Source organism: Lycorma delicatula, chromosome 1 (genome assembly GCF_047948215.1).
Source record: "Lycorma delicatula isolate Av1 chromosome 1, ASM4794821v1, whole genome shotgun sequence".
Lineage (NCBI taxonomy): Eukaryota > Metazoa > Arthropoda > Insecta > Hemiptera > Fulgoridae > Lycorma > Lycorma delicatula.
Genome location: NC_134455.1, coordinates 85952656 through 85975394, shown reverse-complemented (window position 1 = coordinate 85975394; position 22739 = coordinate 85952656). Strand labels below are relative to the sequence as shown.

The 22739-nt window shown below is 27.9% G+C and overlaps 1 protein-coding gene across 3 annotated transcripts in view; it reads left to right on the top strand.

Moving 5' to 3' along the window:
• dgo (ankyrin repeat domain containing protein 6 diego) overlaps positions 1-22739 on the top strand; it is a 547244-nt gene that overhangs the window by 491364 nt on the left and 33141 nt on the right. For all 3 annotated transcript variants that reach the window (XR_012755281.1, XM_075357499.1, XM_075357494.1), the window contains 6 exons: positions 5204-5305; positions 7513-7710; positions 12385-12483; positions 15615-15713; positions 17443-17595; positions 18849-19028. Coding sequence is in view for 2 of the 3 variants with exons in the window: in XM_075357499.1 (XP_075213614.1) it covers positions 5204-5305; positions 7513-7710; positions 12385-12483; positions 15615-15713; positions 17443-17595; positions 18849-19028 (831 nt within the window). In the remaining variant the exon portion in view is untranslated. The remainder of the gene's footprint in view (positions 1-5203; positions 5306-7512; positions 7711-12384; positions 12484-15614; positions 15714-17442; positions 17596-18848; positions 19029-22739) is intronic.

The window sequence follows — 22739 nt, the reverse complement described above, 5'->3', positions numbered from 1 at the left end:
TCTTGAATCAGATTGTAACATAGGTTTCCTTATTATTACAGTAGGAATGAAACTTAATACCACTAAAAACAACTACTCATACAGTTTTTATTAATAAATAAAAAAGTTTATCTATTATTTTTACAGCTTTTGCTACAATTGTTAAAAAGTTTTGAAGCTTAATAGAATAATTTTTTTTTTTAATAAAAGTTAAATACATAACAAAATTTCCAGGCTTTTGCTATTTTAATAACTTAGTACAGTTACACATTCATTTGATTAAAACATATTTATTTAAATAAATAATATGGTATTTAATTAAATATTTTATGTGGTGTAGGTGTTAGGGTTTTTGGAAATAAAATATGTACAGTTCTGTTTTAATTTTTACTTCCTCATACAAAGTAAAGGAAGTATTGTAATCGCGAAAAATGTCGGTTTTCCATTTCGGAAATATCCATTTTGACCATCCGTGAATCCATTTTCACTAGTTTTGACGAAACGTCTATACATACATACGTACCTATATATTTCGCATAACTGAAAAACTATTAGTCATACAATGTTGAAATTTTGAATTTTAGACTGTCTAAAATAGGTGCACAACTAGATATTATGCACCTCCCCTTTTGATTGTAATCGAATGGATCAAAAATGTCCAAAAAAGCCCAAAATCCAAAAAATTCGAATTTTGGACTTTTTCTAAACTGCAGCAATAAGTCAACGATGAATCATAAGTGGGGCATATTTTCATTGGTTCCAGAGTTATATACAAATAAAATTTTAATTAATGAAATATTTGGATCTTACAAGGGGAAAGCACATCGATTTGAATCCGATTTCATTTCATTTTTTTAACTTTTTTTTTAATTTAAATATATTGATTTATTAATAATTATTAATCACGGATTGTAAAAAAAATTACAATAAATAATTCAATAATAATAATAAAAAAAATATGAAAAATCAGAAGTTATTAGTGAAATAAAATTTTATGTTCTTTTCATTTTAAAAAGATGTATAATGTAATTTAATAGGCGTACAACAAAGTCATGTAGGTCCACATCAAATTTTTATTTTAGTAATTAATCAAGTAGACTAATTTGTTGAACCTCGGAATGTAATTTGTAAATTGATATTTTTAATAAATTTAAAAAAAAAATTGGATGAAATAATTAATGTATCTCTTTTTAAATTATTTTATGTAATTTTTGAAAGAGTATATATTAAAATTTTTTCCATATATATACTTAAAATAAATAAAATAATACTTTTCTCTTTTGGAGGGATGCTTATCAGAATCTCTTCAAAAATAATGTTATCTGTTCTTTAAAATTAAGCAGTGCTAAGTGCAGCTTTGCTATATTTTGTTGTCAATTATTATTAGTAGCTAATTATCACAGCAAGTGATATTACTATTAAAATATAATAATAAATAAATAAAACCAATTATTTTATGATTTAATTTAATAAATTAATGAATTGAAGATGACTTCCTTCTGTGTTTATTTTACTACTAAATTACTCTCTAATTTATGTATGGGCCTCCAGTTTTAGTGTTTGTGCCTCCAATTATGTATATGAAAGAATTAAATGACCTGATTTTATCCAACATGCACCTCTGATTGAAGTTTTATACAGCTGCCATTCAGAAAACTGAGTCTCTGAAAAGGTTTTGAGACAAAACTGTCTGTACCCAGAGAAGAACTGATACCAGAACACCATTCTGGTACTGCTTTTTGGGAGAAATAAAGAATCTTTCTTTAGCGTAATTTTTTCATGAAATTGGTCCTGCTTTGGATATCCGTAGGCAAACGGCAGCAAAATAAATCACTAAAAATCTAATTTACAAAAAAAGTTAAAGATTTGACATTAAAAAGCTAAGTTTTGCTTCTTATAACTGTAAACATTGAAATGAATGTGCATTTTTCATAACTTTGTCATGTAGCCAGCCGACTGTGGCTGTGGGCCTTATTCTTGCATCTGCTGTAATACAAAATCAAACATTCTAGCACTGGAAAATTCAAAAGTGTACCCCTGGTCTCTACCTAATAACACAAATACCAAGGATGCAGTAACTCAATGAAGTTCCTACAACTGTACTATGGTTCCAGTGAATTTCTGGTCAAAACCCATGTAGACCAACAAGGGAGGAAGGGATCAAAGATAAGAAAAAGGACTAGGTAGGAAGAAAGAGATAGTCTACTCATAGAACAATCCTGTAATATGACAAAAAAGTCTGCTAGAAGAGTGTTTTCCTCCAGATAGAAACCATCTACTCTTCACACAATTCTTTGGGAGATCAATTCATTATTTTAGATAAATTTTCGATTGACTACTTCAGATATACACAGCAAAAAATTGTTTTTCTTCCTGTTACTAAAGACCCACTTGAGTTTTGTCACTTCAAAACCACAAACAAAATACAGAGGACCATACAACTGACTTAACAAAGTACACATTGACAAACCCAGCAATCCTGGAGTATATAAATTAAACCACAGTATCTGCTAATAAATTCACTGAAATAGTAATTTTATAAAGTTCAATTTTTCTTATATATAACTGATATCCGTTACTATAATTTATATGGCATAAGTAAGAATCCAATTATGGAAATATATATTATATTGTCTTATAGAATATATATATAAGGCAAATTCCTTCTAAATTGAATAGAGTTGAGATTTTAGATCATCTTTACAGTTTTTTTTCATTAGAGGGGAGTTACAAATGACACTGTGATTCTGTTTTTAATGATCCCATCTTGAAAAACATTTTTAGTATATAGTGAAATAATGTTTTATACCCGTATCTGTCAAGTTGATTTATTTAACATTGTCATGTGTTCACGGCTCTATCAGGATATTCACTTATCTGAATTAAGAGAGCCATAATGTCCTCCTTAGTATCATCCATCTTATTACTAGTAAATTGCTATTACAAACACAAGAATAAAATAAAATAAATAGAAAAACCGTATCAATAACATACAAAGCTAACTACTGCTATTGACAATTTAACAATACATCAAACATCCAAACAATACAAGAATAAATCAAACAATACGCATTCAGTACCAAAAACTAATAATAATAAAATTTGACTAATATAAACCTTAACTAACATAAATCATAAGCAAACAAAAACTGTTAAAGCTTTCTAACAGTCTCAATAAACCACTTCTGACACCAGTGTAGCGTGTTTGTAGCTCGATCAGGTTATTGAGAGATTGACAAATGAAAATATTTATACAATTACAATTTATTATTTTAAGATGATAAATAAAAAAAGATAAATCAGTAATAAAATAAATAATGAAAAATAGTAAATAAACAAATATTAATCTTAGTAATAGTAATAATAATCATAATAACAACAGACAAATTTACAATAATAATTAGAGTAGTAAATAATAGTAATATTAAATGTCAATAATAATAATAAAAAACAGAGATTACATACAAAATAGAATTTAAAGTAATCGTCAGGATTTATTCACAGGTAGATAAATAATGAAAACCAGAATTCAGTCACATTGACAAAAGACAGCATGACCACTAGTCAACACTTTTAACCAGTAGTCTTGTATTAACAGTAACAGTACATTAGATAAGACAAATATAAAATTCTTTTACTGCAAATACCTTTGCTGCTCATAAATAAAACTACCCTAACAGTTTATGAACCAAATTTAATACATTATCTCTTTCACTTATAGTCTTATAGTAAATCACCAAACCAATACTTATGACATTACCTTAGTTGTGCCGACTTAGTTCACTTTGAAATTCGTTCCTTCACTGACCTCCTCGCAGAATACTTTCGCTGACTGATGTCTCATGGACTGATTCGTAGAACTCACAGACTCATATTGCAGAACTGACATCATAAAGTCTCGCTTAGGTTGATTCACAGAACTGATTTTTAACTGGTCTTCCCTGGAGTATTTACAGTCCTATCCTCTTTACCTGCTGGACCAGACCCAACTTAAAGCATGAGAATAATCGACTGAGCCCTTTTTTTCCCATGCATTCCAAACCTTGGTCTGGTAACTCTTCTCACAGGATGACATGTTTTTATTGTGTGTCAGTGGGCAATATTACAAAAGACGATTGTTAAACAGACCTGTTACCTATAGTAAAATGGTTTCTTTTAGCCCCTTTCTGGATTCCTCACATTATTATATTTTCTACTTAATTGGCAGGAATTTGTTACTCAGGTCTGCTACACCAAACCCACCGGATTGGTTTAGTGGTGAACGCGTCTTCCCAAATCAGCTGATTTGGAAGTCAAGAGTTGCAGCGTTCAAGTCCTATTAAAGCCAGTTATTTTTACACGGATTTGAATACTAGATCGTGGATACCATTGTTCTTTGGTGGTTGGGTTTCAATTAACCACATATCTCAGAAATGGTCGAATTGAGAATGTACAAGACTACACTTCATTTACACTCATACATATCATCCTCATTCATCCGCTGAAGTATTACCTGAACGGTAGTTACCAGAGGCTAAACAGGAAAAAGAAAGGTCTGCCATACCAGCCTTGTTGCAATACATTATTTTTATTGTATTCAGTTAAATTTTAACTGTTCCAGTATATTGAGACTGTAATTTTTGTACGCTACTCTTCGAATTTGCATTTTGTAGTTAATCTTTCTATACATCTGTTTTATCTATGAGGTGATTTGGAGAGATTTGTTCTACCATGTATCATGTTTGTATCTGTGAATGTTTGTATCTGTCAAATGTAATGTTTAATGCGGTTGCTTAACTCAATTTTAATATTCCTGGGTTGCTGTGTTTGGCAGTGTGTGTTTTGTTAGATTGTTGTGCAATCTTTATCTTTTATAAACTGTATTTTGTACATGTTTATAAAAGTAATACAGCAATCTTCTTTTCTTAGAAAATCATAATTTTTATGTAATCAACAAACACCTTTTTATATTGTTTGCTGTTATGTTGTAGGCTTATTCAGATGTACTGTTATTTTCCTAAATCTCTATATGAATATGTGTGATTTAAAAAAGATTTCATATCATGTATCACGCATGATATGAAAATCCTGTCAAAAAATATGACATACAACAATATGATATGAAAACCATGTCAATATAAAAAATTATATTGCCTATTACAATTTTTTGTGATTACACTACTGTTAATAAAATTCAGGAGAATGCTATTTGAAAATTTTACTCATTGAAGATTTTTCTTTTCAGGCTGGGTGTACTGCACTCCAAGTGGCAGCAGCTGAAGGCCATTTGGAGATTGTGAAACAGCTGATTAAGCATGGAGCTGATGTTAACAGACAAGATACTGTGGTAAGGCAGTTTTTTTTTCAGGATCACCATGATTTTAATTAAACATTTTAAAATATTTTATTTTTATTCATTTTTTCTTATTTTATATTCATATTTTTGTATTATTTTTACACAATACATGTATATATACTCATATTACAGATCATGTAATACATGAATCATGTAGTTATATATATACACACACACACACACACACACACACACACACACACACATATATATATATATATATATATAAATAATTTATTAGCATTTGTTGAGATTGCTCATTACCTGCATGTTGAAAGATTAATTATCATCTAAAAATGTTGTAGTTTTCAGAAGGTGAAAGAGAATCTTGAAATAACCTTTTTTCAGGTATAATTTAGAATAGTGCTCAGTTGTTCCTTGATCTTTATCCACATTTTTAAGGCTTATTTATTTTGTTTGACACTAATTAAAATTACATAACATGTAAAAGACAAAAATGACAAACATCCATTAAAATTTTATGGAAAAATGTAGTTAATTTTTTTTTAAAAATCACTGAATTTATTAAAATTAGAATTACCAGTATTAATGGAATTATACCTATTAAAAATCATAAACTTATATTTTGGTATAATCTTAATCAAATTATTAATGTCTTAGAATATTATAACAAAATATATTTGAAAAACATTTTGTACATTTAAACAAAAATTAAATTGACTTAAAAATTAGAAAAAATAACATTTTTCAATCACTTAAATTATGAATTTAGAAATTAATGCCAAATTAAAAACAACTAGAAACAATTTACTAATTCTTACAACTAATTTTTTATTTAAAAAATAAAATAAAAATTTGAATTATATTAATAACCTTTTAATTTTATTTTAATTAAAATGTGATATAGTCTATAAGATATAGTCTATTTTAGATATAAAATGTGATGAGAATAATGAAATTACATTATTCTCACATCAAAAATTACAGAATTTTCTAGAAATTCCAATTTCATTGACAGTACATTTACTGAACCCAAAGAAACAAATAAAAAATTACTAATAATACAAAGTAGAAGAACTATTATGAATAAAATGAATAACAAAACCATACAATTTATTACAAAAAATTACTTAGAAAATCACGAACATCACTATACACAACATAAACATGAAATGGAAACATCTGGCTGTCTTTACCAACTTTACAAAAATAGTAGTAAAATTTGAGCAAAATAATTGACTAAAATTTGTAATTAATATCTTTTTATTTAAAAAATAATTTCCTAAGACTCATAAAAATGGTTTAACATAATAAATATTACAGCACTTTCATCGCAACAAGCTCTGAAGAAACCATTCTATAAGTCGCAATGGGGTTTAACATTACCCACATTAGATTGGTTTTTGGTATTTTAAAAGTTGTTGGCAACATTTGAATTTAGTTGAAGTTATTGAAATCATTCAACAGATGCCGTTAAAACTTAACGTCAATTTTTATTTTACCGTGCTTGTCAATTTTTGCTCTACTGCAAAATAACGCATGCCGACTTATGGCATGGTTTCATAGACCGTATCACAAATATATTTTATGATTTTATATATAAAAAAACATATCAAAAAAGTTGTTTGAAATAAACTCAAATGTAGGAATCCTGTCATAATAAAATTAAGAAAAGGAATACAGAAAGTTACTTAAAGAGATTCATATTGAATACAAGCCAAAACTCCCCAGTATAAAAGAACTTGTATTATTTTTATACCCTAAATTTTTCACCTGATTTTCTTGAGTTTTTTAAAAATCCTTTTATATCTGAATAACATTTGGTCTTTATAACATTCTGCTGTAACAACCCATAATTGAACTATAAGATCTATATATTTGAACCGTGTAATTTTTAATTTAAAAAGTTTTGGCATAAATAATCTATGAAAATTTACAACTAGATCACCAAAGAAACATTTTTAACAAAAATCACTAAAATCTGTCCATCCGATAAGAGTAAGCTTGAAGTGATACATAAGAAAATATGTATATATAAGTTCAATTGAGAATCCTTTTTCATTTAGTCAAAGCTATTTAAACATTTACTTTGTTTTGAAGTAAAAAAATATTGTATGGTGTCCAAGATTAGGAATTGGCTTGCAGTCTAATTAATCATACACCTGGAGCCCACATTCTACTATTGGGATAGCAGAGCATACTAGTTTACTAATAAAAGATTTTTTTTTTGTTGACAGCATGGTAACACTGCTATGCATGAGGCTAGCTGGAAAGGTTACAGTCAAACAGTTGCCGCTCTCTGTAAAGCTAAAGCTAATATGCATATTAAAAACTATGGTGGATTTGCTGCACTTCATTTATGCTGTCAAAATGGTCATAACCAAAGCTGTCGAGAGCTTCTTATTGCTGGCTGCAACCCAGATTTGCAGAACAATGTATGTTTTATTGCACAATATATGTTTTATAGTAACAATGTATGTATATTGGCCTCATTTTATTTTATATATGATTATATTGTTTAGTATTATTCACTCTATAAAAAATATAAGAATGCTGTTTCCAATTTGGAGCTTATGTTGAATATTCATTAACATCATAGGTATTTATCTACTATCTAAATATTTTAACTGTATTTAACAAGTTTCTGGAGTTACAATAAAAATAAAATTCATGTGAAAATAAGATTTTTATTAATTTCTCATAAAAAAAGTTTAACAGAAAGTTGTTCCAAGTACAAAGTACACAATATCTGTATTGGGTCATGAATTGTAAGTTATTCTGTTGTAGCTGTTCTAGGTTTTTGTTTAGTATTTCACATTTTTTTCTTGTATTATTCTTAATTTGTATTTGAATTTTTATTCTGCATATCAGTCACTCAAGTTCTTAATTTACTAAAAAACTAATAAATTTCATAATAGAACTTTAGTTCAACAATGCCATAAATAAATATACTCAGATTAGTATATAGTACATTATATAGCATATCAGAAATACATAGGTATATTACTCCACTGATAAAAAATAAAGTCACACAGGAAAGTATTTGCCTGGATGGATAAAGGAAAACATGGTAAAACCTGAACAGAGCAGTATCATAAAATGTACAGTTAATTTTAAAGAAAAGTATAGAATACAGAAATGGCTAAACCACATTGTAGAAACTTTATCTATGCAGGATTGGCTATCACCTTGATAGGCTGGAAGCCATTCTCCTGCTATCAATGCATTATTTTGGGGCATGCAACAATATTTAATGCTCTTCATCCACAGGGTTTTCAATTTTCAAAATCTAGTAAGCAATCTGCATGCCCAACATGCTGATATGTGAATTAAAACTCCCCTCATTTGGTGAGGCTCATTACCATTTTTTTTTTTTTTTTGAGGGGATACCTGGTTAGGATTCACCAGTGGTTACAGGCATGACTGAATCATTTGACCGAATGACTTGTTTTATAAGTGGAAGCCATTCTACTTGAGCAACCAGCTACAGGAACCTGACCCCAATGTATCCAATGGAGGACACCTGCTGCTATGTAGTACCTATGTATCCTGCTATATATGTCTGGCACCTGTAATTGGCAGATAAAGGTATAAAGGCAACCTCTTAATAAGTTTAAATTGAAACATTTGATGTCCCAAACAGAGAAGATCCTACACCAGATTTTAAATTATGGCCTTCCTTCCTTCTCCAAGAAATAGGGGTCTTCAGTTATCCATATGAATTCAATTTCAATTATCAGACAGAGTGATTATTCAAAAACATTATCTCCACTTCACTTGGGGCTAACAAGGTGGTATAACAAACTCTGGTTAGTTTTCACCCATGGCCCAACAGCTCGTCAGATAACTTAGCTGTATAAGCCCCAAATTTAATTCTCTGCATGGGACAGAACTCTGGGTTGGTTTAGCTTTTTCACTGTAAGTAATTAATTTTTGTATAGTGCCTAACCTAATTATCATAAATGGCACCTTAAATGAGACGCAAGTTATTTCCAAAATTGGTATAACACATCTCAAGATTGACTGTGCCATGCCAAGCACATTGAGGAAAGTGAAGAGTGAAGTTGCCATCTGCAACTTTATTTTCTGTCTAAATATACTGTTAAACATAATATATCAAAGCCATGAAAGAGATCAGAAAAGTGCCATCAACGCCTAATGACATCTCTCTTCAAAGACTGATTGCTCTTCAAGTTATATCATACATTCAGTTAGAGCCATCCAGATTATCCAATTACATATCTCATAACTATAACAAATACTAGGTTAAATAATGTTAAGCGATAAGTTAATTTGTTGCAATATATCTAAAGTAATAGTTAACAACCCATATATAATTGATTTTAATTAAATTGAACTGAACATTTAGTTAAATTCTCTGCTAGCTAGACAATTTACTTTAGTACTGCCTACTGTAATGCTTTGTATGCCATATTAGAAATCACCACTGCATTCAGCTTCATCAATTTTAGAATAGTTAACAGTGCCAACAGATACCTGTTTTGATGTTTCTTATTTTATTCCCAGTCATGGATTATGGTTTTTAAGGTTCATTAGTTTTTGGTGATTAACTTAGTTCAAGTGTTTATTTTTAAGTGAAGTACATTGCAGTTTATATTAAATAATTTTGAAAAGTACAATTTATTTATTAATAAGTTAAAATCTAATTAATTATTTTGCAAGATATTTTTAAAAGTTCGTTGTGGATTATTTTTATTAGTTGTCTGATGAGAAAATCTGTAATTTATAGTTAATCAAAGTTTTAAGGTGTGTAAATAAGAAAAGAACAAAGAGACAGATAGTTAGAATTAGGAACTTTTCTGAAATCATTAAGATGAATTTTTGTTTGACAAGAAGCTTAAAATACTCATTAATATTTCTATTGAAAGATCCCAGTAAATGAAGTCATTCATTGAAATTCTTGATAATAAACTCAACCAAGCATATAAAAAATGTTTGCCCGAAAGAGTGCTGATATAGTAGAATTCAAAATACACCAAAAAAATACAAATATTTTTTATTCCAAAAATACTACCTGTACAAGAGATTTGTGATTTGTCCACTAACAGAGGTTTCATTGTATTGTTTTTTCAGTTGTTATGTTTTTAATTTATCACTAAAAATATAAAGATTAGTAGCTTGTGTTTGAATTCATTTAAAAAAATTCCATGGAGAAAATTTCAAAATGTATTTAATATTTTTATCATAGATAGGTACAAAAACGATAGATACATTTATGTTTACCTTAGTGAAAGATAAATGCAAAAGTTTGTTTTAATAGATCAGTTAGATTGAGGACAGAAAAGACTATCTATACTTCAAATTTATCCTGAAATACAAAGGTTGTCTGAAAAGTTTTGAGCCTCAACATGAAAATGGCAGCACTCGTAAACAAAAGGTAGGGAATGTATTTCCGCATGCATTGAAAGGTACTCACTAAAATTTCAGCCATTTTGGATGCTCAGTTGTTGTTTGATAATCATTTGAGTAAGTCATTGTGAAAATGGAAAAAATTGAATCTCATGCCGTGATTAAATACTTGCATATGAAAGGCAATATGCTTACATAAATTAAAACCGAGTTGGATACTGTTTACAGGGACTCTGTCCCATCATGTGCCAGCATGAAAAAATAGGCAGCTGAATTTAAACATGGTCCTACCAGCTCGGTTAATGATGAGCATTTGGGACAGCCAAAAACTGCAACCACCACCGATATCATTGAAAAAGTTCACCAAATGGTATTGGATGACCAACGAATTAAGGTTAGAGAGATAGCAGAGGCTATGGGCATATCAAAAGAATGTGTTTGTCATATATTAACTGAAGAACTGGATATGTATAAGCTATTCATGCGTTGGGTGCCGCGTTTACTCACTTTGGACCAAAAACATTCAAATGAACACCTCCAAGGCTCTGTTGGAGCAGTTTAACCAAAACGAGTCTGATTTTTTGTATCGATCCACCACTACAATCCTGAGATGAAACAACAGTCAAAACAGTGGACTGCAAAGGGTGAACCTGTTCCAAAGAAGGCAAAGATGGTTCCATCAGCCAGGAAGGTGATGGTGACTGTTTTTTGAAAAAGTAACAGAATTTTGTTTATTGATTATCTCCAAAAAGGTAAAACAATAACGGGACAGTATTACACATCATTACTTGACAAGCTAAAGACAGAAATTGGAAAAAACAATCACATATGAAGAAGAAGAATGTGCTTTTCCATAAGGACAATGCCCCTGCTCATACTTCAATGGTCGCCATGGCAAAACTTCACGACTTGCACTTTGAATTGATTGACCACTCACTGTATTCACAAGATCTGGCCCCAAGCAACTTTTTCTTGTTTCCTAACCTTAAAGTTTCACTTAGAAGAAAGAGATTTTCATCAGACGAGGAGGTTATCGCATACGTAAACGCCTACTTTGCAGAGAAAGACGTAACTGTTTGGAAGGATTTAAGAGGTTAGAGCATTGCTGGAAAAAGTTTATCAACTTGGAAGGAGACTTTGTTGAAAAATAAAACTATATTTGACAGAAAAGATATGTCTTTTCTATGTTAGGCTCAAAACTTTTCAGACAACCCTCGTATTGGTGACTTCAGAAGAGTGTGTTACATTATTATTTAATTCACTTCTTAAAAGATTATTAGTTTACAAACTTGCCTTTTAAATGTTGTTTCTCATATGCAACAGTGAAGTGTTGTTATTCTGGATATTGTTCACTCATGTGAATTGTACATTTGAATTTTGATATACATCACTTATCATGTTCAAAAAAATTAATAAGCTTTTTTTTTTTAATAATGGACTACAATATGTTTAGTAAATGTAAATAATAATAATATAATAAGTAAAGTTTAAAAACTATAAAACATAAGTATTTATAAATTTTACCTTACTATACAATTATGAATAAATTTTATTTTATTCATCATTAGATGTAACATTACAAAATTTATCTCTAGCTTGATTAAGTCACTAGCAGATAGTATTATAAATCTAAAAAAACAAAATTTCTTATTAAATGGATTACTGTTCTAAGATCCAACTAATTCATTTTTGAATATTTAAATTTATTCATTAATAAACCTCTATTTGCTTTATTGTAGTATGGAGACACACCTTTGCATACAAGTGCACGATATGGTCATGCTGGAGTAACTAGGATACTTATTAGTGCACATTGCCACGTCTCTGATCAAAATAAGGTTTGTGTTTATTACGTATCATTTATTATTAAGATATTTATAAATTATTTACAAGTAATTGTAATTCCTAGTTTTTCTTGTCATTCTGGAAATATAGTTTGCTTTGAGTTCATACATTAATCACATCTCTTTGGCATAAATAAAGCCAAATATTGAACTTAAAATTTGGTTAGTTTTTTTAAGCATTACATTGGTTAGTTCTTAATGATTGCTTTAACAGATAATTCTTAATTTGTATTGATTTTAGATTCTATTTTTTAGCTAAATATTCATAATATGGTATAGAAGTAATCTACTGAACATAACAATGTTTACTGCTTTATCTTTGCTGGGTAAAATTGTTGTATTCCATTTGTTTTCTACTTTTATTGTTTATTTTATTTTCATCTATATACATATGCAATAGAATATAATAGTATAATATATTTTTATGGCTTTATTTTTAGCAGCTTTTTAATTTTATTTATAAGACATGACTCCAGTACCAAGATAATTTTACAAGACTTCTGATTCTTAGGTTGGAAAGTTACTTTTTGATAATTTATTTTCATTATTAGTTTATTAAATATATTAATAGTGCATTGTAATAATTATTTTTTATTTTAATATGGATGCATGTAAAAGTGTTTAAATTTAACAACAGTACCATATTTTTATTAACAGTAATGAAGAAGAAAATTAACTTGAAAATCTTTGCAGTGATTTAGATTTTAGTAATGTAGGTGTTTATTATATAAAACTACTATTTATATTGTCAAAAAAATAAGCATATTTACATGAAACTTATATCATATTAGTTTTATTTATTTTTATGACCAATTTCAGCAACATTGGTTATACTGTTTTTCACTATGGTAATAGCTATTATTTCTGACAGTTTTGTTATTTATCAGTTATACTTCATAATGTTTAAGATGTTCTTTTTAAACTGTAAAACGATCTAAGTCGCTGAATATGCTGATATATTTGTAATTTGTTTCTATCAAATGTTTAACAAATGTTGATATAAAAATATGTATGACAACTATAATGATGAACCGACATTATACAGAAACAAATAAAATTATATCAACATCAAGAACTACCCAGGTATTTTATATGTCTTGTCATCTTAATACATTTGTTTTATGAAAAACATATACACGTTGAGTCAACAGTATACTAAATAAACAAATACAAACCAAACCTCTTATAATTTTCAACCACCTTAAATATATAACTTCTCAATTTAAAATAAATAGCATTGACATCAACTGGCAAGATTGTGAAAAACAGCAGCACCAGTGTCACTATAAAAAAAGGTCACTGAAGCATTATAATGACTTTATAAAATATTGATATAAAGTAAATTTCATTAAATCTATAACTTTATATGTTTTCCACTGCTGACTATCATGGACAACACTGAAGCAAATCTGAATCTGATAAATTAGATGATCCCTAAAATTAATGTTACACCTCAGTTATTAAACAGAGAATATTAGTCACAAGACAGATTCAGCAATCCAACAGTCTTATAGCAATCTATTAGACTATCACTTTTAATTTTTTTTTCTTAGTTTTTCAAATGTTTTATATTTCCATTGGTTTATAACGACCTTGTCATATTATTTTATTATACTGCTAGTATAATAGAGTTGGCATCAAAATTAGTCTTAATAATTGCAATATAATTATATGTATTATTTGCCTAACCTAAATAATGAAATTATAATGATACATAAATGTGTATCAAAATGCTTTCCAATAGAATTTTTTTTTTACTACTATAAATACCACGGATGTTATTGAATGATAGAATTCAGACTATAGTTTTAGTTACTTTCATGTATGTTTAATTAAATGTAAATTAGCAATAAATATAATGTCAATTTAAAATTGATGTTTTAGTCTGCTTACTATGTGTAGTATGTTAATTTAATAAAATGATCATATCTCTAAAAATCCACCTTAATTGCAGTTCATATTCATCTACTTCTGAAGAATTTACCTTATTTTCTTCAATTATAAATGAATCACGGAGTTCAGTTTCAGACATTTCAGCTTTTCTATATTATTCTTCAATTTTATACATGTGGTCCTGTTTTTTTGTAATTTTCTGCATAATTGAGGAAAATTTTTCATTAAATATTGTTTTCAACCACAGTTTTTATAAATTATATGGGAGCTCAGGATGGTATTAATGAAGTCTCAATGTAGAATGACCATGCTTATTTAAAATTTTATTTAGTTATAATTTGTGTTGCTCTCAGCTGCTTAAGTGGTATAACTAAATTATTTTCATTGACTTGATAAATAAGATTTTTTTTTGCTAATTCTGTATTTTTGACATGAAAGCTGCAAAATTTGGGGGTTTTAAATATGACAGAATGTGTTACCTAACCTGGAAATTCCAAGAAGACAGGTTTACCAAAAGTTTATAAAAATAAAAAAATATTTGAATAAGGTGGAATAAGGTGGTGATATAATTAATTATAATTTGTATTGATCTATTTATTTATATTCACATAGTTGCAATATCATTGTTTCATATAAATATTATTTTTATCTAATGAAATTAGGAGTAAACATTTTTCTTTTTTATTTATTATTATTTTTTGTAATGCTGCTCTGATCAAGATTTTTTTCCACAGTTTCCCTTGATCCTTTTAATCAAATACTGGAGTAGTTTCCTTTTGTTATATGTGGAATAAACTGACCAAGCATTCCTAGTGTCATCATTGCAATGCATAAGCATATTACTATCTGAATAATGTATTTAATAATTATTCTTATTCATTAAGACTACTTATAGTAACCAACTTCAGAAAGAAAATGACAGCTTTAAAAATAGAAATATCATTTTCCAAAAAATGTCAATTTAAAAATAAAATTGACTTACAAACAAGAATCATTTTTGAATAATATAACTATTATCTAATGTAAAAAATTAGTGAAAAATAATTTTATAATTGCTTTATTAGTAATCTACTTGTCAATCAGTTTATTACAGCACAAAATCTCAGTATTTTAATAAAAATATTAATTGTTTATAAGAACTAATTTAAATTATTAATTTGTGTTTTTTCCAATATTTTTACATTATTTATTTAGTAGTTATTAATGCAAAACTTTTTTTATAATTTTTCCAGAATGGTGATACTGCTCTTCATATAGCTGCTGCAATGGGGCGTCGCAAACTGACAAGGATACTTCTTGAATCCAGCTGTAATAAATATCTTAGGAATAAGGTATATAAAATCATGTTATTATTAATTTTTTTCAGCTGGATCAAGCTGATCCAGCTGTTAATTTTTCTGCTAAATCATATAGTTCTATCACAAATTCTCTAATGTAGTTATATAATATTATAATGATATTATTTTTCAAAATGGTACACCAATATATTTTGTATGTAATATTACCATATAAGTAAAAATATTATATTATGCTTATTCCTTTAAATAAAGGCAACAATTACAAAAAATATACAGTGATTTTTGAGACTCACTACATTATCAATATTGTTTTAAGTATATAAATTATGAATTTTAAGCAGGTAGATAAAACTTTCTTTAAGATTTTATAAATTTAAGCACTACCATGTAAATGTTGGAATAACACTTTCTAAGATTCAATTTCTTCATAATTTTGTTACCTCAGTTATTTCCATACATACATATTTTATGTAAATCATGGAATCTCTATTTGTTTATAATCATGTGTTTGGTAACATTATATAAGTTTCACTGGCATTATTGTAATTAATAAAGTAGTATGAATATTTGTAATTAAAGTATAAAATATTTTAAAATATGTAATTAAATATTTATAATTACACATCTCATCCACATAACCTAAACTGAGGAAAATGACATAAAAGAGAACAAGTTTTCATCTCATCTTTGTTGAATTTACATTAATGAGCATAATTTAAATAAATTAAAATATTTATTTTCCGATTAGTGAAGATATTAAGATCTAAAAGCATCAAGAGGTAGTGTAATAAAATATATTATTTACCTAAGCAAAATATATGTGTAGTTTTAATACACTGAAACCCATTTTGGTTACTTGAACTTTCTCATCTGTATTCAAATTTTATTTATTTATTTTTTTCTTTATTTTGAAATAGTATGTTCCATAGTATTCGCATGCTGCGTATTAAATATTAACATGTATATATCAAGAGATAGATCCAACAACTGACAGAGATTAAGAGTTCCAAAAGAAGCAAAATTTTGTTGCTTAAGCATTTCACTGACATAGGCAAGGACATTTACACAGATAAAGAGTTGCTAACATCATTTATAGTTCTAGAAAGAAAAGAATTCTTTGAAATATTTAGTTAAGAAATCCACTATCTTCAGTTCTGTGGAATCCCCCATTCTGCCCCATGGATCCTTGTGGAACCCATATTTTTGCTATCTATTCTGTATGGCAGTAAATCATGAGAATGAAAAACCAAAACAGAAGAGAATAGAAGCTTTTAAAATGTGGTTTTATAGGAAAATATTGAAAATTTATTGGGTTAATGTATGTACGAAATGAATTAGAGGAACTTATAAAAAGAAAAAAACCTGTTAGGTCTTGTAACAAAAACGCATTCACCTTGTTCCATTTATGGAAAACCCACTGACCTAAATAATACTTTTTCATAGCTTAAAATTTTAGGGATGAAAAAATATATATTTTTTTTTTTAGATTTTACATTATATACTAAAAATAGGCACAGACCAATATTTTTTTATTGTAAAAAACAGATCAGAATTACAGAATTACTGTGGAGAATTGCCAAACACAAATATGATCATTAGTGTTTTTTTCATTAATTTGTTTGGGAATTTCAAAGTTTATATAAGTTTATTCTCAAAAATGATATTGCCAATTGTTGATTCATGTTAGAGATCCATTGGTGATTTCTAATCAGATTTATTGGTTATTTTTCCTGTTTTAAGTAATGTTTATTTTTGTTTTCAGCAACATGAGACTGCAAAAGATATAGCTGTTAGAAAAGACTTAACTGAAATCCTTGCTATTTTAAGTAGTAGTTCATCAAAAAAACATAAGAAAAAGGATAAAACTGATGGTAGCAAGGAAGCACCTACTTCTCAAAAGAAAGAAAAGAAAAAGGTTTGATTGTTTATTATTTTATATCAGATTATAGCATAATTAAAATTAAAATGGTATTGTCAGTTAGAAAAAAAGAAGAAATTTGTTGCTGTGCTCCATGATCTATTAATATGAACTTTAAAACAATATTAGTTAATTTATTGAACATTTAAATAATTGTGATAATTGTATCACTAACTTAAAAAAATTCTCTTAAGATATCTACAGTAGGACACAGCCATGTGTTCTTATTTCATCAATAGTTTTCCTAGAGAAATATATAAATGTATGCTAAAACAGTTAAAACAAAACTAGGTAAAATATGAATAAAATGTCTAGCATACTCACAAGTACAACTTAAAGCACAGAAATAGTAACAAAATAAATTGTTTATACATGATATTGTTCACAATTAAGGTTTGTGCTGACATATTAATCTTTTTATAATAGTATTTATTATGAACCTGCCTGACAACAGCGTTTGTTACTACAAAGGATTTTTCACTTAGCAAGTCAGTAACACTATTACTCATTGTCTAACTGTCAACATTATTATAATTTTAGTTCAAATATAGAATCAACTTTGGTAATACTGGAAAAATTACATCTGTTTTATTATACTTTAATGTAAAATCACTGTTTCTTGTGAATTTTTAAAATTTTTATTATATTCCCTATAGAGAAATTTTAACAGTGATACTGATTCATTACAAATTTTGTCAGGTTCTTTTAGATAATGATAAACTATGCATTTAAGAAAAAGTGCATTACAGCTTTATCATCCAAAATAACTGCTTTGTAACAATTTCAAATTACCTTTTTTCAGATAATTGACCAAATTTGATTAAGAAAAAAGATGTAACTTTATGGCGCATAAGGAAGGATTTCCATGTAATTTTTTCAACCCTTCACAATAAACCCTACACAGTCTGTAAATATAATATTGTACTCTTCTATTAGGGTCATAAAGGTTAAGTTAGAAAGGAGGGGTTACTGAGAAAGAGTTATTCATCTCTTATGTTTACATATGATTATTTTGAATAGAAATATAAGGCAGAGTGGTAGCATCTTGGCCTTTCATCTGGAGTTTCTGGGTTCAAATCTTAGTCAAGCATGGCATTTTTCATATAAGCTTCAAGCTTATATGGTGAAGTATTCATAAAAAAAATATGGATCCTAATTAAAACTTATATAATAAATAGATTACAGATCTTCAATTCATATTTTTAGGTAGTAATTTAAATTTTTATCTAACCTGATTTTTTTTATTTCAGCAAAAGGTTCAGTTTACTGAAGCTACTACTGTTTCAATGAACAAGAATTGGTCTCCTTATGGGTGTCATTATTACCCTGATCCAAAAGCATTTCCATCACCTAAACTGGATTCACTTCCTCCTGAGCCACTTAAAAAGGGAGAACAGTACTTTCTTGATCTTGCTGGAAATATTTGCAAGGTAACTGTTTTCAAATATTATTTTACCAGAACTCACAAAACATATAAATTAGAATTTACTTGAAAGTAAACTAAATGAAGTAACTTGAAAGTAAATTAAATGAAACTAAGTTCTTTTATATAAGTTTTAACCAAAAATTATTTTGTTTATAGATACTTTATCATTTATAAGGTCTAAAATACGTTAGCCGCAGTGATTCTCATCCTCTCATAGTTTGTAGGGAAGTACACATTATGTTAACAGGAAACATTAAACATGAATTACATACAGTATAATTTTACCCAAATTTGCATAAAATTTAGAAGTTATATTCCTATACTGTAATCAGTTTGGTACATAGTTTCAGTATTTATTTTACAAAAATAAAAAAAAAGAGTTAATTACTATCATGATTTTGGAGGCTGTAGGATTAATTTCAAAACAGGATCTTGATGATTCTCCTGGATTTTCATGCAACACTTCCTTCAAAAAGGTTAGTTATAGCAAAAAGCAATAAATTGTAAAATAAAAAAATGTTGGAAATGTAAAAGAAAACTTGGAAATCATCCAACCAGGGAAAACAGCCCAAAATGAGAGAAGAAAACAGCAACTATTAAACAGAAGAGTTCGTCTCCTTTAAGGAATGAACCTTTAACCAGTTCCAAGATGAAGGATGGTGAATGCAAAATAGAGAAGAAGCCTGAAGCTAAAGTAGAAATTGCAAAAATCCCTATGCAGGTAACTGAGAAAATAAAAATAAATATATTAGAAAAAGAAGATTTAGGAAAAACAAAAATGAAGCTCTCCAAAAGCACAGAAGCCTTTAAGTTAGAAAGCAAGCCCACATACTTTAGACTGATGCACTACTGACTGCAGCACCTGAGCCGGTGTTGTCTAATGCATCTAATACCATAAAATGCATCTAATGCCATAAATATTGATGAATGTATTTAAGAAGAGATTGTTTTTATGAGTTTTTGAAGAATTTTAATTTAAGGATGTGCTTTTTTTGTAACATGAAGTGTTTTTTTTTTTTCTATAGTTTTGACAACGTATTATTAGAAGTGGTTCGTATGATTTTAAGTGGCAAGGACCCTTTACACCTTGTCATTTTATCTTTCTTTTTTTTAGTTTTTAATACATGTATTTTTCAATTTTCACATGACAATGAAGTGCTTTTTTATTGTTTGACAACATTTTGTTATAAATAGTTTGACAGTTTTTAAGTGGCAAGGACCCTTACACCCTTGTCATGTTGTATTTGTTTTTGGGGTTTTAATGTTTTGACAAGTCTATTTCTGGATGATCTGTTATGACTAAACTAGTCTTCTAACTATGTTGTTAGTGTTTCTGAGGGAGGGAAAGAAATATTTTCTTTTTTTTTTGTTGTAGAAAGTGGTTAATTACCACAGTAGTTGATGCCCCTAAAACTTCAAAAAAAGAAAATGTTAAAAAATTGTTTACCAAAACTTTTCTTGAATATCTAAAACAAGAGATGGCCATTTCAACTGTTAAATAGTCATTCAGTTGATACTAAGGAAATAATACATAACAAAAATTAATTAATTAGTAAAAGAAATTTTTTAAATAATGAAGGAATAATAAAAAAACTACTAATTGAAAAATTAACAATACATTCAAAACATTGTAGACTGAAAAACAGTATTTTTAGAATAGAAATGAAAAATTAAAAAACTTATCGTTTTGGATAATTCTAATCAAAAGCTCAAATTTTATTTTAAAACATCTAAACCATTGAAACCTTCAATTTAATTGTTCACCATTACCTAATGAATTTCTTCTATGTAGATTGGATAAGATAAGATTTAGTTGAGAAAGATAGAGAGAAAGCATGAATCTTAAATTAATTAAACACATCCCCCATGTACAAAATTTAAGAGAGGGGATAACCGTTATATGCTCTTATTATAAAAAGCTTTCACAAAAAGATTTTTAATATATTTAAAAAACTAAATCGCTATTAGATATTGGTCTCTTGTTGTTATTCAGCATTAAAGTTTGGCATCTTTATTGATAAACTTAATTTTCTAACTATTAACATAAATTAGACAGGATTTCACGGTTAGATTAAAAAACTCATCTTATGGTGCTTTGCAGGAATTTTTTGTTTTTCAATTAATATTTATTATTATTGTTCCCAGAGCCATCCCTAGGGCAGAGCAACTGGGACAACCGACCCAGGCCCCGCACTTAAGAGATATAGCATAATAATGTTTTATAGTTAAAATGTAACAACTTGTAAACTTAATTTTAAAGTATAATTGTAAGGTACAGTGGATAAATATCATGAATCTTGATTTCTTGATACAACTTTGATACTAATTGATTTTATGATGTACAAAAAGAATAACGGTTTAATGTATAAATTCAAATTCAGTTCTATGAGTAGTTTATTTTATAAAAGAATAATTACCTTAAAAATAATCATAAAATAATAATAAAGAAAAAAATAGTTTTTATAATATAAATTGTAAATTGCCAGTATATAACCTACTAACAAAACTAGGTGCCAAGTCAGGTTGGTATAGTTAGCATAGCATAGGGCATTTATATAACTACTAGCGAGAAGAGGTACCTCCTACAGGCTTTATGATTTTTTTATGCGGGATATTTTTGACTTTTTGTGTTTATTTTAAGTGTTGATGACGTATTTTGAACTGCTTTAGAGATGTGTGAATTTAGAATTTGAAATACTTAGTGAAAAAATATTTATAGTGCTTTTTATATAACTGTGACGGATGCGTGGTGAGCCACATTAAATATTCTTAAAAATAATTAATTACATTAGTAAATTCATTAATTTAGAAATACAGTGATACGAGAAGGGTTAATATAGTGTTGTAATTTATATTAAAAATAGAAAATATATTTTCTATTTTTTCTAGGATTTAGAACATTAACTATGAGTACAAGTAGAGATTGTGATAGAAATAGCAGTTACTTAAGTGGTAACCAGAAAAGAAAACGTACCGAAAATAAAAAAAATGTAAAAATTTGTCAGAAAGATAGTCTTTTAAAATATTTTAAAAGTGATAATGAAGAAAACAATCTGGCTATAGTTAGCCTTAGTGTACAAAGTAAAGAAGAGTTACAAATTACATACAAAGAATTACCTTCATTATTGAGTGAAGATGGAGCTATAAATGATGAAATAGGTCAAGAAGATTTTTTTCTTAGCACAAACGAGGAAACTAAAGAATTATCAACCATATTGAAAGACAGTACTGGAACATGGCTATCACACCCGTCTGAGAAAATCAGACTATTATTAAGGAATAAGAATATTGTTCAAGTAACAAATTACAATTTTCCCATAGATGAACTAGGTAGAAAATTTAATGTATCTTATTATACAAAAGTACATTTAAATGGACAAAAATATTGCAGAAAAACTAGCTTCTCTATACAAAACTAAAAGTTATTTTGCTTTCACTGCTATTTATGTCCTAACCAGTTGTCAAGATCACCTTTAACATTAGTAAATGAAGGTGTTTCTGACTGGAAGCACCTTGGAACTTGCTTAAATGAACATGAATTATCATTGCCACCCAGAAAATCACTTAAAAATTTTATGAAGCTAAAAAACAAGTTACAAAAAGAACAAACATTGATGATTTGATGATTTTCATCAAAGACAATTAAATTCAGATGCAGAACATTGGCGTGACGTTCTTAGAAGGATTGTATTTTAAATACAATATTTAGCTAAAA